General features: G+C 35.3%; 1 protein-coding gene across 2 annotated transcripts in view; it reads right to left on the minus strand.

Annotated features, from left to right (window-relative positions):
- The window catches only part of CHCHD3 (coiled-coil-helix-coiled-coil-helix domain containing 3), a 279,301-nt gene that overhangs the window by 217,292 nt on the left and 47,066 nt on the right, over window positions 1-14,943 (minus strand). For both annotated transcript variants that reach the window (XM_012739744.3, XM_012739742.3), the window contains exon 3: window positions 6,952-7,033. In XM_012739744.3, the coding sequence (XP_012595198.2) occupies window positions 6,952-7,033 (82 nt within the window). The remainder of the gene's footprint in view (window positions 1-6,951; window positions 7,034-14,943) is intronic.

The following is a 14,943-nucleotide window of genomic DNA, read 5'->3' on the forward strand; positions in this document are numbered from 1 at the left end:
GTACTCAGAAATCATTCTAACAGATTATATGTGACTCCAGGGTACATGTTCTACATGCATGTCACCTATAAACTATGAGGAAAGTTTTCATCAAAGACAAATGATAATTCCTCCTTGGTAAAAATGGGATAAAAAAGAATATAGGCTCTTTCAATAAAATATTTGACAAAAGCTTAAGATGAGCTATTCTTAAGTTTTCTCCAACAAGGAAAAGAAGGAGAGCAGGATTATTAAACAGGAAAAGTTACCAATGTTTATAAATATTATAATCCTGAGATAAAACTTATGTTTGATTTGTAACTATTCATATATTGCCTGCACTCCTTTTCAGCCCCAGGCTCTACTGCCAAAGCTATTAAGGTCAGGAGAAGACGGGGGTGGTGGCTCTCTGTGTATTTCTCTAGTATTTCCAGAGTGAACTGCCCACACAGAAGGACCTCACGCTCTTCTACACTATTCCTAACACGGCATTGCCAGCCAGATCCGCAGATGGCTTCCAGAAGGCCTAGGACTGGGGACCAACTAGAGCAAGGCCCAGCCTCCATGGACCACTGCCCACAACCATGGACTTCCGGACTTAAGGAAATGGACAGCAGGACACTGCCCACCCACCTTCTCAAACAGAACCAGAACTGAGTCTGTCCAACAAATGTTATTTGGATTAGAAAAGTATACTCCTCATACATAGTATCCAAATTTGAGAGAAAATGATCCTGACTAAAGTTTTCTTGAACAAAGCCCCAATTAGCATAAGGGCCTGAAAAGATGATTCTCAAGTCTCCAGGACAGAAAAACGAAATGAAGAGCTCACAGAGCTCTAAGTCCCTCTTCCTAGCTATAACCAGATAACACTTAAATCAGCTTTATATCCTGTTCTGTGTTGGATTCCTTAGAAAAATATTTATATAATGATGAGAGGCAATATGATTCTATCACCTCAGCGATAAACTAGGTAGGGCTATATGGCAGTCCAATTCTAGTCTGGTTCTGCTGCTAACTGAAAAACTTTACATATGTCTGTCTTAGTCATCTGTTTGTATAAAATAGTGAATACTGACAATTAACAATAATAATTTATGAAAGAAATAATAAATGACTTACCGAATACATTACAACCCCATCTCCTAAAAACAGTAAAACTGGATTGTTAGAGATAATAGAGAAACTTCAACAAGGACTACTATGACTATAGAACACTAAGAAATCAATTTCTAGAAACTTCAAAATGCAGAAACCAAGTTTGGCACAAATTACTTCAAACACTATGCCTCATAAGAGAAAACACTATAATTACTGTGAAAAGAAACATTTGAACAAGAAGTGGTGGAACATCACTGCTGCTATTACAACCAGTAAAAAAGAAAGTTAGATTTCTATGGCATGCTTGACTGATTCTGGTTTTCCAGGTTTGATATTCTTAACATGTAAAAATAGTTTCTCAAACAGGATTCTATAACAGTGAAGCATCAATAGGAAAGAAAATTGGATTTGGAAAAAGAAATAAAAAGATGTGAATAAAACACAAACTGGATAATCCAACCTTCTATAATTGTTGGTTATAAAAAAGCAATTGTCTCTATTAAAAGTGGAAAAGTACCACTTGAAGAAAAAAGATGAAAGCAGCAGATGGCACAAGATTTCAATACCTAGTACATACACAGTACTTCCAATCATCTTCCAGTGAAAAGCACTGAACGGCCAGGATGTGATCTTCCTGTTAAATTCAGAACTGGTTAGGTCTTTACTGATTATTAAGCAAAATGAAATGGGAAAGTATGGGCATAAAACAATAGCAATGCAACAAACATGAAAAAAAAAAACCAGCTAAAATGGGGTTAATAAGAAAAATAAATCTAAAATAATGGGATTTTTATATGACAGAGTAATCTCTTAATTGTTGGGGCATATAAAGGAATATTTTAGAAATAATACTAACAAACTGTCCACTACCTCCACTAAAGCCACACACTATGAAATATACTCACATCACAGCAGGATGGTGTGGGTTGCCCCTGGACATCAGGCGTGTGTCACTAAGGAGTTACAACTCAAATACCTGTAATAATCTTCTCTGTAAACATTTGTAAATTAAAAATGAAATTCATTTGTCTGTGACAGTTTTGGCTACCATGAGAAAATACTGACTGCTAACTAATCTCTTAAGGTCACTTCAAAATCATACTTTTATGATAAGCCTTGAGAAATATTAGTTATCAACAGTACTTGTTCCACGAAAGTTGTTTTTTTTTAAAAATTGCTATATACCTAAAATTACAAGCAGGTTGAAGGTATGTAATTTTCATAAACTACTATGTAATTTGTGTCTATGACAGGAAAACAAATTTCAACACTATACTAAATTAAAACAAAGATTTATAAGACAAGTATCTATAGTCTCTTGTTAATGACTGATTCTAAAGGCATAATTATTTTGTTTACATTTTAATAAAGTATATACACATATACATAATACAGAACTCTACTTCATATAAAAAAGGTTGCTGTCAAGAATTTTTAGTCCTAGTAATTATTCAATTAAACAAATATTTGTAAGAGTTTAGTGTGTGAAAGGCACCATCCTAGGTACATGATTTCTTATATTATGTATTTTAAACGTGATACTACCCCCAAAACCCTGCTTATCTCTAGTGGAATCTTTCCTCCTCCCTTTTCCAGCTTTTTCTTCCAAAGACAGAAAATATCCAATAATAAAATCAAGATAAATTATTATATATAATGAACTTAAACAAAAGGTGCCATCCCTATGAATTTTACTATTACCATGAGAAACTAAAAGGTCCAAGTAAGTCTTAAATCCTTACTTGATGATCTTAATAATGCTATCAATGGAAAAATAAATGGATTATGCTATATTCTAACTAACCCAGATGGCTAATAAATTTTATGACTAATTTATTAAACCACTTATTGAACCAAAGTAATTATTTTAAGTCTTACAAATCTAATGTAACTTTCTAAGTAATTAAAAGTAGAGGAAAATCTCAGCTGATGTCCATTTAAAAACAGTAAGCAAGTAATCTTCATTGATGTACAGCTAGTTACAACATCAAGTAGCTATCCCCTTTCTTCTTGGTTTCTTGAAGAAAGGTTATTAAAACGGAAACCCTTTCACTTGCTCTTCTAGGTAAAGAGGTGAAATTCAAATGCCAAAGGTCAGAGGTCAGAAGTAGCCACATTTTTCTTGCTGTCAGAGACTGACTTTTGGAGGTAGGGCACAGAGGAGAAGTAAATCACATTTTAAAAGTCTGTACTCAAACTGTAGATATTATGTCCTTGCTATATTGGCCTGCTATAGTTACAACAAACTATGGTTAGCTATAATTCAAACACACACTAGAGTATTACAGCAAAAACAGACTGCTGACAGAGGCATTTGCTCTGGACTCTCAGTGCACCAAGCACCCACCTATTCTGTTCATTACACATTTGATAAACAAAACCATGATTCCAAATTAAACCCAATAATTTTAGTGTGGACTAATCTGTCAGCAGTTTTGAGGGGCATTATTTTTTTAACTGCATAATCACTCAAGATTACCATAAAACAGGATAAAACCATGATAAACTGAATGGAAAGTAGACACATAAATGTTTTTAAAAATGAGAATATAACATATATAGTTATAGTGCTTACAATTAGCTTTATTGTCATTGTGGCCTTAGTAAGAAATCTCCAAGGAAACTTTTCAGTATGTCATGTTTGCATTAGATTTAAGAATGGAGATTTAAAGGAGTTTGGGTAAATTTTAGATGGCCTAATGATACACATATTTCTGAATGGGATCTAAGTGCTTGTGACACTACCAGTCAAAAATAATGAAAAAGGGCTTCTGCTTTAGGTTGAAGGTAAGGCAAGCCAAACAAGAAGTCATTTCAATTTGATTTTTTACGGTCTAAAGTGTATATAGACTATATTTCATCAATTCTAGGATGCATATTTTTCTACATTTTAACATGCCTAAAAGCATCTTACAACTGCCGTCTGCCAGGCGGCAGTCCGGCTATAGTTGTCATAGCTTGCACATAAGCATTCAAATTTGCAAAACTGGTGTCAGCAGCTTGGAAAAGTCCCAGGAACAACACTGGGACAATCTTTTAAGGAATGCTGTGTCGCCACGGTTTTGACGGCACAGAATGTGATATTATGCGGAAAAACAAGGACAGCAAGACCCTGAGTTCAAAAGTGATTCAGAAGGATTAAACCCAATGTGAACTGGTTTAAAGAATACCTTAACCCTGGGTTTCTCACTGTTGGCACAACTAACATTTTGAGCCAGATAATTCTTTCTGGGGTGGGGAAACACAGAGACTGCCCTGTGCATCACAGAATGTTTAGCAGCATTTCTAGCCTCCATGCACTAGATGCCAATAACACCTGACAAGTTGTGACAACCAATGTCTCTAAACATTGTCAAATGTCAAATGGAGACCAAAATCTCCCCCATTTGAAACCACACTGCTTTAACCGATTTACTCTGCCTACTCTTTCCTTTTTAGGAACATACATATATATGTTTTAAAAATTCAAAATTAGTCTTAATGAACTGCTTCAATAAGAAAATCTTACAAAATAATCTATTGTGTTATAATTGGCGGCAATTTTTTCCCTAGTGGTACACCAAATATACTAAAATCTTAAAATCAATCTCCAATTCAATGAAATGCAGCCACCCACCATCCATTTCCTTTTGTTATGGAACCCTCATCCTGATTTCCTTTGAAAGAATTACTTCCTCATTATGTACAGTTTTAGTAATATCCAGTTCTTCTCTTGCTAACAGTTCTCTAGTTTTCCTTTTGTTTCTGTTAAGCTATATATCCAATATACTTCTAAAAATTTCCTTGCTTCCTAAGTTAACCTGAGTTAAGTTTTAGGCTTTCAACCAAACAAACCTAACTAAAACGAGGTCCTTACTCAAGCTATCCTGATAGAAGACATTTCAGAATAATTTCCCTGCCACAAAGTTCATCAGCCTGTTAAAATTTGTATTGCTTCTCCTCACCACTCACCACTCACCACATGAGTAGAGTGAGTTGGGCTGTAGATGAAACACGATTTGTTCAAACTGTGTGATAGGCTATGACAATTCATTGTACTCTTCTCCATTTTTGAATGAGCTTTAAAATTTCTACCAAAAAAATGTTAAAATGCTAATAGATAGTATACAAAGAAAACTATCACAATCAAAATTAATCCCAAAGTCCTTGTAGAACAAGTTTGTTTGAAACATACATGGATAGGTGCCTATGTCCAGATAAGTACTGAGAAATAGTCCACAGGTCTGTGTGCATTTGGGGTGAAAAGAGAAAACTTGGTAAGCAGGCCATGTACAAATAACTGTACAATGGCACAAGGAATCACTTTCTAAAACTGCTTACAAGTGTTTATTCAATTTAGGCAACAGATATAAGAATGCATAAATGCTCTGTGACTCTAAAAGCTGCTTCTAAAGGACTGCACATAAAACTTTCTTAATGCTTTTTCTAAAGTTTCCTCTCTGGTAGAAACAGGGAAAAAAAAAGCTATTGATTCTTCTAAGAACTATCACATAGATGAACACACACTTTTTACCAAGATTTGACAGCTGGAAGTTTTCATGAAGGAGGCTTCAAACAAAACATTTTTTAAAGAAAAAATAATATAAAGGCTGTACCGCCCTCTGCTCTCCTTAAAGGTGACAGAAAATAAATTCTTTATCAATAGTCATTTGTCCAGGTTACAGCTAGGCTGCCAACCCCATTCCACCTGAGATATGAAATTGGCTTTCACTGGCACCTTTTATTCATCTCATCTGCCCTTTCCTTTTCATGGACCAAGGCAGAGCAAATGGGAGCTGAATAATGAAGAAGAAGAAGAAGAAAAAAAAAAGAAGAAAAAAACCACAGTGAGTTATTTTAACAAAAAACCTGCACCATATGGGGAGAAAGGAAGACAAAAAAAAAAAAATCTTATGTGAAATATAATAAGCAAAGTAAATATGAGAATCTAACCAAAAAATCCTTATTAAAATAAAATTCAATTAAAAATAATAAAATTTCAAAGACAAGAAATTCTACCATAACATATTGATTTTTTTTTCTTCTTAATCAAAGTGAACTGAATTTTTTTGAATATTTAAACTTCACTATCTAATTATTAATATATATCAAACCCAATTAAATAATTACAAAGTGCTGCATGGGAAGCTACTGAAATATACGCAGATTTTTTGGCAGTACTAATTGCAACATGATTTTTAAAACCCTAAGCCAAAAGCTTTCTCTATTTCCTGTGAAAATGGTGGTCTTAATCTAAAACTCATATTCTGTTCCATATGTTTTAAACAAATTGGGAGTCAGCTTAGCAGTTTGTCAGAAGGAAGAAATATTAAAGAACATTTTTCACACTCCTCACTCTAGAGATGAAATATTTAAGGCCCATAAAGGTTAAATTATATGTTGACGGTCCTATGGCCAGTAAGGACTACAATCCAATTCAAAGATTCCTTACATTCAGCTCTCTCAAGCAAAATAGTTGGGCAGTCTAAAACAAAGCAAATACAAACTAAGCATCTACTTGGTGGTAAGAATATGCTTGGTGCTTACAGCAAAAAGACATTCACATGATCGTATAATCATAATGCTATATGCAATTTCAGAAATAGCACAGATGGGAAGCACTTCATGCTATCTTGAATTAAAATGTATTCCCATATTTTTATGGGAAAGAATATACCTTAAGTCTTCAAAAGTAGTACTTTTTACCAAAAATATTAGTCTTGTTGTTTTATAGGTGGCTTTTTTTCAGTTTACAGCTCTTCAACCTCTCTTTGATCAGCACATACATAAGGACCTACTTAACTGTCTGGGATTCCATTTCATTCTTCTATAAAAATATTTGGCAAGTATGACAAGTCCACCAAAATCTCTTTCAGATGCCACAAAACTTACCGCTTCTGATTGTCAGCTTCTTTCTTGGCTTGCTCCAAAGCCAGCTCCTCAGCTACTCTTCTTTTCAATTCTTCATCAGAAACTAGAATCAATAAACAGTAGAAGGAGGTAAAGTAAGTGACTTCTTAAAACAAAAGCAAGAAAATACTCAGGAAAACAAAGCTGAGACTAGATCTGAATGGACAAAGTTCTGCCAGGTGGTCAGTGTCTCCTTGGAACTTCCTGAGACCTGTGGAAAAGACTAATTAGTGCACTTCAGGAGTAATTTAATCAAGAGCTCCCTGGTGACCTAGAAATTTCCACACCTGCCAAAATTTATAATAAACTCAAGGAGCTGCTTATTGTCCAGTGAGGACTGACAAATTCTTTAAAATGACGCCCTAACATTAAAGTCTGACAATGGTATGTAAGGGGAGGGGAGGCTGTAAGGAAGGTACTTTGGAGAGGAAAATGACACCAAAATCTTCTCACTTCAATAATTAAACACCTAACAAAATCATTTATTACAAAGAGAAAATCATTTCCATTTACATTCATTTTTCCATGATTTGTGAAAAGAGGTATTTATGATTCATGAAAATTTCTAAACCATATTTTTTTGGAATGCGTGCCATTCAAATTCAAGTGCCAGTAATCGGAGAGAGACACAGCACAGCACTGAGAACACAGCTGGAGCTTTCTAAATACCTGGTGACTTGATTTGAAACATCTGGTCTTCCCAATTAGAAGACTGTGTACGATATGTTTTGTAAAGGTTGTTACAGCTATAATGGTAAATAAAATGGACAGATTTTACATGCTTCCATAAAAAATAAGCAGAGATTACCTCCTCTCACCAGAAACTCAGTATCCAAAATTACAACCAAGAAGGCACCACTGCACTTGGGAGGATCTAGGAATACCCACAGGATCTAAGTATTACTTCAAATGGCTGAGCTTATTAGATGGAAAACTAGACAGTACTGCCTCTGCTCTTCAAGAATACGTTAATTAATAACCCAGATATTATAAGTCCTTTGTCTCAGGGTGTATGCAAAAACATTAATTATAATGGAATATGCAAAAACCTTTCAAAATATTTAGTTGGCATTGGGCAATAACAAAGAAGATATATGAAAGGTCAGAAGGTCTCTAAGTTGTAAATTATCAGTGAGCAAAAACAGCATCAAAAGTCATCACTGATGGCCGGGCGCTGCGGCTCACGCCTGTAATCCTAGCTCTTGGGAGGCCGAGGTGGGCGGATTGCTCAAGGTCAGGAGTTCAAAACCAGCCTGAGCAAGAGCGAGACCCCGTCTCTACTATAAATAGAAAGAAATTAATTGGCCAACTGATATATATATAAAAAAAGTAGCCGGGCATGGTGGCGCATGCCTGTAGTCCCAGCTACTCGGGAGGCTGAGGCAGGAGGATCACTCGTGCCCAGGAGTTTGAGGTTGCTGTGAGCTAGGCTGACGCCACGGCACTCACTCTAGCCTGGGCAACAAAGCGAGACTCTGTCTCAAAAAAAAAAAAAAAAAAAAAGTCATCACTGAGAAGGTGAAAAGACAACTCACAGAATGGTAAAAAATATTTGCAAATCAAACAGCTGACAAGGGACTTGTATATAAAGTATATGTATCCAGAGTATACAAGTATACACAGTATACAATACATAAAGAACCCATATTCAAGCCGTAAAAAGACAACCCAATTAAAAAGGGGCAAAGGATATATCTAGGCATTTCTGCAAAGAAGATATACAAATGGCCAATAAGTACATAAAAAGTTGCTCAACAACATTAGCCATTAGAAAAATACCAATCAAAACCACAATAATATACCCACTTCAAACCCGCTATAATCAAAAGGACAAACAACAAGTATTGATGAAGATGTGAAGAAACTGAAACCCTCAAATACTGCTGGTAACAATGTAAAATGGCTCAGGCACCATGGAAAACAGTTTGGCAATTCCTCAAAATGCTAAGCAGAGTTACAGTATCACCCAGCAATTCCATGCTTAGGTACGGTATAGACTCAAGAGAATGGAAAACATATGTCTACACAAAAACTTGCACATGAATATTTATAGCAGTGTTATTCACGATATCCCAAAAGTGGAGACAACCTAAATGCCCATCAACCAATGAATGGATAAACAAAATGTGGTATATCCATTCAGTATATTATTATTCAGCCATAAAAAGTAATAAAGTACTGATACATGCTACAACGTGGATGAACCTTTAAAACATTATGCTACATAGAAGTCAGACACAAAAGGTCACATATTGCATGCTTCCATTCATTTGAAATCTCTAGAATAGGCAAATCCACAGACACAGAAAGTAGATTAGTGGTTGACTGAAGTTGGGGAAAGGGAATAATGGGAATGATAGCTAATGGGTAAAGAATTTCTTTTTGAGATCTTGAAAATATTCTAATATTAGACTGTGTAATGGTTACACAACTCTATAAATATACTAAAAACCACTGTACTGTATACTTTTAATGGGTGAACGTTATGGTATGCTAAATAAATCTTAATAAAGCTATAAAAGAGAGAGAGATAAAGGAAAGAATATAATAAAAAGAACACTAGTAATCAGAGACTGGAGGAAACACTACTTGAGGTCTATTCCTATTATGGTCATCAACAATCTGGAAGACCCTGGGAAAGTTACTATCCTCTCTGGGCAGCAAGAGAACAATCTTCTCCCAAGTGATTACTGCCTAGGGACCGTTCCAACTCTATACAGGCTTCTGCTTTGCTTCTCTCTTACTTCATACTCCATAGCGTGAGAAAAATACAAGTCTCGACTTTTAAGAGATCAAACAAAATCTAGAAGAACACCAGACCAGACAATTCTATATGCATTCAGGCAAACACTAGAATTCTTTCCATATTAAAGATTTTAAAACAACACAAATAACAGCAGAGAATTTGCAAATAGTAATAGCTCAGCAGAGTCTTAACAATCTTTGTTTTTCTAATAGCCAGACTTTGGATAAATCAGTTAATTTCCCAGAGTTTTGGTTTCCTCATCTAAAAATAGCACACATGGGTGAGACTGTCACTATGAAGTTCTAGACTATACACTCCACAAGGTAATGATTTTCACACTTTCATCTACTTCTCATAAACAAGCAAAACAATGTGACACTAAATTTTTTTCAACTTGTACACAACCAGTAGCTCCATTAGTAGCAAAAATTGAAACAAATATTTTACCTAATTAGGACTACCAGATCATATATTAGGATAAACACACAGTCAAACTGCATATATAAAATCATGTCACTTCACCTAGATAATTTCAAAATCAACAACAAAATTTTTCTCAGGTAAAATTCAATCAGATTCTCAACCAAAATTCAATTTAATTCAATTAAAAGTAGGCTTCTGTAAAACCTCCAAGTCTATGTATGAAACACAGAGATCAGTTTTCCAAGTGAGTGGCTAAAATAGTCTTGTATCACATTTTTTTTTGTTGTCATTTTGGGTTGCTCGTTGGTGCTATGGTTTGAATGTTTGTCCTCTCCAAAACATCATGTTGAAACTTAATCCTCAATGTGTTAGTATTGAGAGGTGGGATCTTTAAGAGGTGACTGGGTCATGAGGGCAGAGCCCTCATGAATGGAATAACCCATTATGGATTAATGAGTTAATGGGTTATCACAGGAGTGGGACTAGTGGCTTTATGAGCAGAGCAAGCGACACCTGAGCTAGCACACTCAGCCCTTGCCATGTGATGCCCTGCATCACCTACGGACTCTGCAAAGAGTCCCCACCAGTAAGAAGGCCCACACCAGATGTGGCCCCTCAACTTTGGACTCCAAAGCCTCCATAACTGTAAGAAATGAATTCCTTTTCTTTATAAATTACTCAGTTTCAGGTATTCTTACAAGCAACATAAAAATGGACTAAGTTTGTTTCTTCCCACTTTATCAAGGTATAATTGACAAATAAAAATTGTATACATTGAAGGTGAACAATATGATAATCTGATATATATTGTATAATCATTACCACAATCAAATCAGCACATTAATCACCACACAGTTACCATTTGGGGTGGAGGGGGGTTTAAGGATACTTTATTTACATCTGCTCTGTTAACAAATTTCTAATAAAAACTACAATAGTATTAACTAAAGTCCCCATCTGATAACTGCAAGTTTGACCTCTCGGACTGACATCTCCCCATTTCCCCTACCCCACAGCCCCTAATAACCACTATTCCACCCTCTGCTGCTTTGAGTTCAGTGTTTTTGGATTCCACATATAGGTGAGAAAATATAATATTTGTCTGTGTCTGGCTTATTTCAACAGCATAATGTCATATCTTCACAGTGCACTTTGTGCCTGTTACACAGGGGTTTCCTACTGGGGAAAAGCCAGACTCAGCGGCGAGCTTCCTGATACAATCAACCTGAAATGAATGGTGAGGTCTCCATTACCAAACGGTGATGAGGTGGGTGGGTGGATGGGAAGGAAGCCATGCAGGTGAGACTGTGGAGAGAAAGTGGTGTGGGGAGAAAATGCAGCTGGGAGGCTTGCCATTTATTTCTCTATACCCCTCCACCTACCACCTGCTATGGGGTGAGGTAAGAAACAGAGGCAGATACTCTGTATCATCCAGGTAGAAGAGGGAGAAAGGTGTGGACAAGAAAGCTCCATGGCCACTGAAAAAGACATGCCCCAATGACCAGATAGTCGGCATCATTTTCAGAACATAAAGGGACCAAAGTACAGCTGTCTTTCTAATGGCCTATTGAGGCTGGTGGGGGGATCACAACTTTTGGGTCAAGTCCAAGGTCACAACTGAAAAAGTAATTACCCTAGATACAATAGAGAATTTAAAATAACAAAAGATAAACCCTGGCCTAGCATAAAGAGTTTAAAATCTAAAATAGCAAATCAAAGCACAAGCAGGAAAATAAACCTGTGTGGTAATGGGATTTGAGCAAATCTGAGCTTCATGTTATTTGCTTTTAAATCAATAAAATACAAAAAGCAACAATATATTTCTTCTGATAGGTCTGATCCAAAGTGCACAAGAAAAAAGATACACTATTTGGAGACCACTATTTAAAATGGCCTTTCTGGGGGGAAAAGAAAAAAAAAACTCTTCAGCTCTCAGGATCTGAACATTTTCTCAAATAAAACTGTTATTAAACTGAAAGGTCAGTGTTTCAGGATGGGCTACTTTAAGAGAAGCACAGGAAAGGCCAACTTCGCCTATTAGCACAGTGAGTTTCCAAGCAGATCTTTAGAAACTGGCAAAATTTGTGAAATGAGAAAAAGAGTAAAAACAAGAAATGTTCAAGCCATATAAAATCCGATTTGCCATGGAAATTTGCAAAATTAAAGTTCAGTAAGTATGGTTCCGTGGCTTTTACAGTGATACACACTCTCCTTTTAAAATGTGTTAAGACAAAAGAATGTTTTCTTCACATACTTGGACCCTGTACTTTTTAAATTCTTCTCAGAAACCATTTTAATTTCTTTCTCAATGGCAAATGCATCTTAATGAACACAAACACTGGCATTTTGTCAATTAGTTATAGATGATCGACACTGACCATAAAACATGTGAGAAAAAGTAAAGCACTGCAATTGCTTAGTTACAGCAAGAATGGCTCTAAACCCTTTATCTGAAACCATTATTGAAAATAATAAATACTTGTATGATTGAAAGCAGCTCATGATTCCTAGATTTTTTTTTGTTTTTTTTTTTTTACTAAACAGTATTCTAAACAAATGTTTTGTCTAGTCCAAAGAGTCTTCTTACTGATTGCCTAGGAATCTTTTGATCTCCTTTAAGTCACCTAAATCTCTAAGCTATAAATTTGTGTTCAGGATCAAATAAGAAACTTCAATATTGCTAACCTTATACTTACTTGATTCTGAGTATTCTTAGGGACTGTGAATACCATGGTTTTATTCCTCAAAGTGTGGCATAAATTCAGTACACCTCACCAGTCTTCTATATGACAGGTGATGCCCAAATGTCTATGTTTATAAAAACTGGTTAAATTAGAGGTGGGGGGAAGGAAAGGGGATGACACTACCATACATTTAAGATAGGTCCTTGAATGGTGAACAGAAAAGACTCTAAAAGATGAAAGGACTTTATGAACTCATCAACTAGGAAAAAACAAAAAGACTGAAAATTCAACCATGATTTGAAACATACATAGATTCCCTAGACCTCAAGGGACACATTAATTTCCTTTGTAACTTTTCCCACTTATAATTCCCCTTTCCTTTGTTTTCTTTGCATAATCCTTATATTATAATTCCCTCCCCAATTACAGTATTTCTTAAACAATCTCTATAAGTTGCTTAATAAAAATTACAGCTTGACACGTAGAAAAAATGTTTGTACCTTTGGGATTTTTCCCTTTACTGCATTTCTCTTTCTGATTTCACCATTTGCTGATATAGGTCATGGCCAATTTTATAAAGCCTATTATTTTCACATGCTAGTTTAAAAACACTGAAGAGAAACTATGAAGATCTATGAGAAGAAAATAAATGTATATAATTACATAATACAAGCAGCAGATTTTAGATAAAGACTCTGGCTCTCCCAGGATTGAGATAGCTGAGCTAAAGCTTATACCGGAAGATATAGCCAAATTAAATTTTCAGCTCCATAGAAATACCCATTAATCTTATAATTTCAATAAATTCATTAATATGAAAAGATCATTTATTGTTTAGAAAAATAATAATGGAAGCATCCATGCAATCAATGAAATACAATACATAGTATATTAGAACTAAATGACTCACAGTGTAGGCTGCAGGATAAATCTTGTCCTGCTCCTTATCCTCTAAAAGGTACAGGATTTGGTTGGAGGAAGTTGAAAGATGAGTAGGATAAATCTTAGGGGTTAGAAACAAATACGTAACAGTTTGCCATGATACATTTGTGGCACCATCTACTTGGCAGACAAACCTGATTTAAACACACACACACAAAATATAAGTATGTTCAGCTGACAGTTACCTTCACCATCTTGTAAGGATAATGTATTTTAAGAATGCCTTCAAAAAAAAAAGCCATCTGTCTACTACCTGGCAGGGTAACCGTGGCTACTTACACATTAAAGTTAATGAAGACGGGAGAATGAAAATTCTTAACTGCACATTCATAATCATAAATATTGTATCAGAAGGCAGAGTGTTAGGAAGAGTTTGGCAACCTAAACATTAACAGCATCAAGTTAATGGTCTATTTTGTAATATTATTGCTCCATCGGGATTTATATACCTTTGTAAATTTCTAATTTGACTGGCATAATATGCAAATAACTTCCATTTTATTGTTTGCTTCACAATAAGCATTCATGGAAACCAGCTCCCTGTTCCAGTCTAAGTAAAAACAAACATCAGTACTGGGCTGAAGAAGCTGTATAGCAATGGACAAGCTTGTAATTCATATTCCATAGTTTCCACATTTTTAAGTAGACAATTCATAAAACCAGTATTGAGAATCAGATACATCTAGTATTTCATGTCTTAATATCCTGAATAATAGTTGCAAGATCTCACAAAGCCTCTAGGAAAATAAGATCTATAATTTAAATTAAAAAATAATAATTACCTCTGGATATTGCTTTTTGATACATAGCTTAATTTTTTTTATTTGTTTCAAAAAATGGATATATTTTATTCACTGGAAATAAACCTATAAATTAAACAGAGTTAATTCTATTAATTCTATTTCCATTTAATTCAAATAGTCCTGTGTGTCTGTATTCAAAAAGGTTTCTCCAGAAGGAGTCATGAAATGCATAGAAGACCATGCTGGAAACGCAGGAGGGTCAGGTCTAGTACTGACTTTGCCACAATTAGTTCTTGTGATTTTGTTCAAAACATTTCACTGCTTTAGGCCATGACTATCTCATCTGTAAAGTGATGGCCCAAACTAGAAAATCTCGAACATTCCTTCCCCTCATATAACTGTGTTAAATGGGAGACCGGTGAATTGGATTCCGGCT

The sequence above is a fragment of the Microcebus murinus genome, chromosome 9 (assembly GCF_040939455.1).
Source record: "Microcebus murinus isolate Inina chromosome 9, M.murinus_Inina_mat1.0, whole genome shotgun sequence".
Taxonomy (NCBI): Eukaryota; Metazoa; Chordata; class Mammalia; order Primates; family Cheirogaleidae; genus Microcebus; species Microcebus murinus.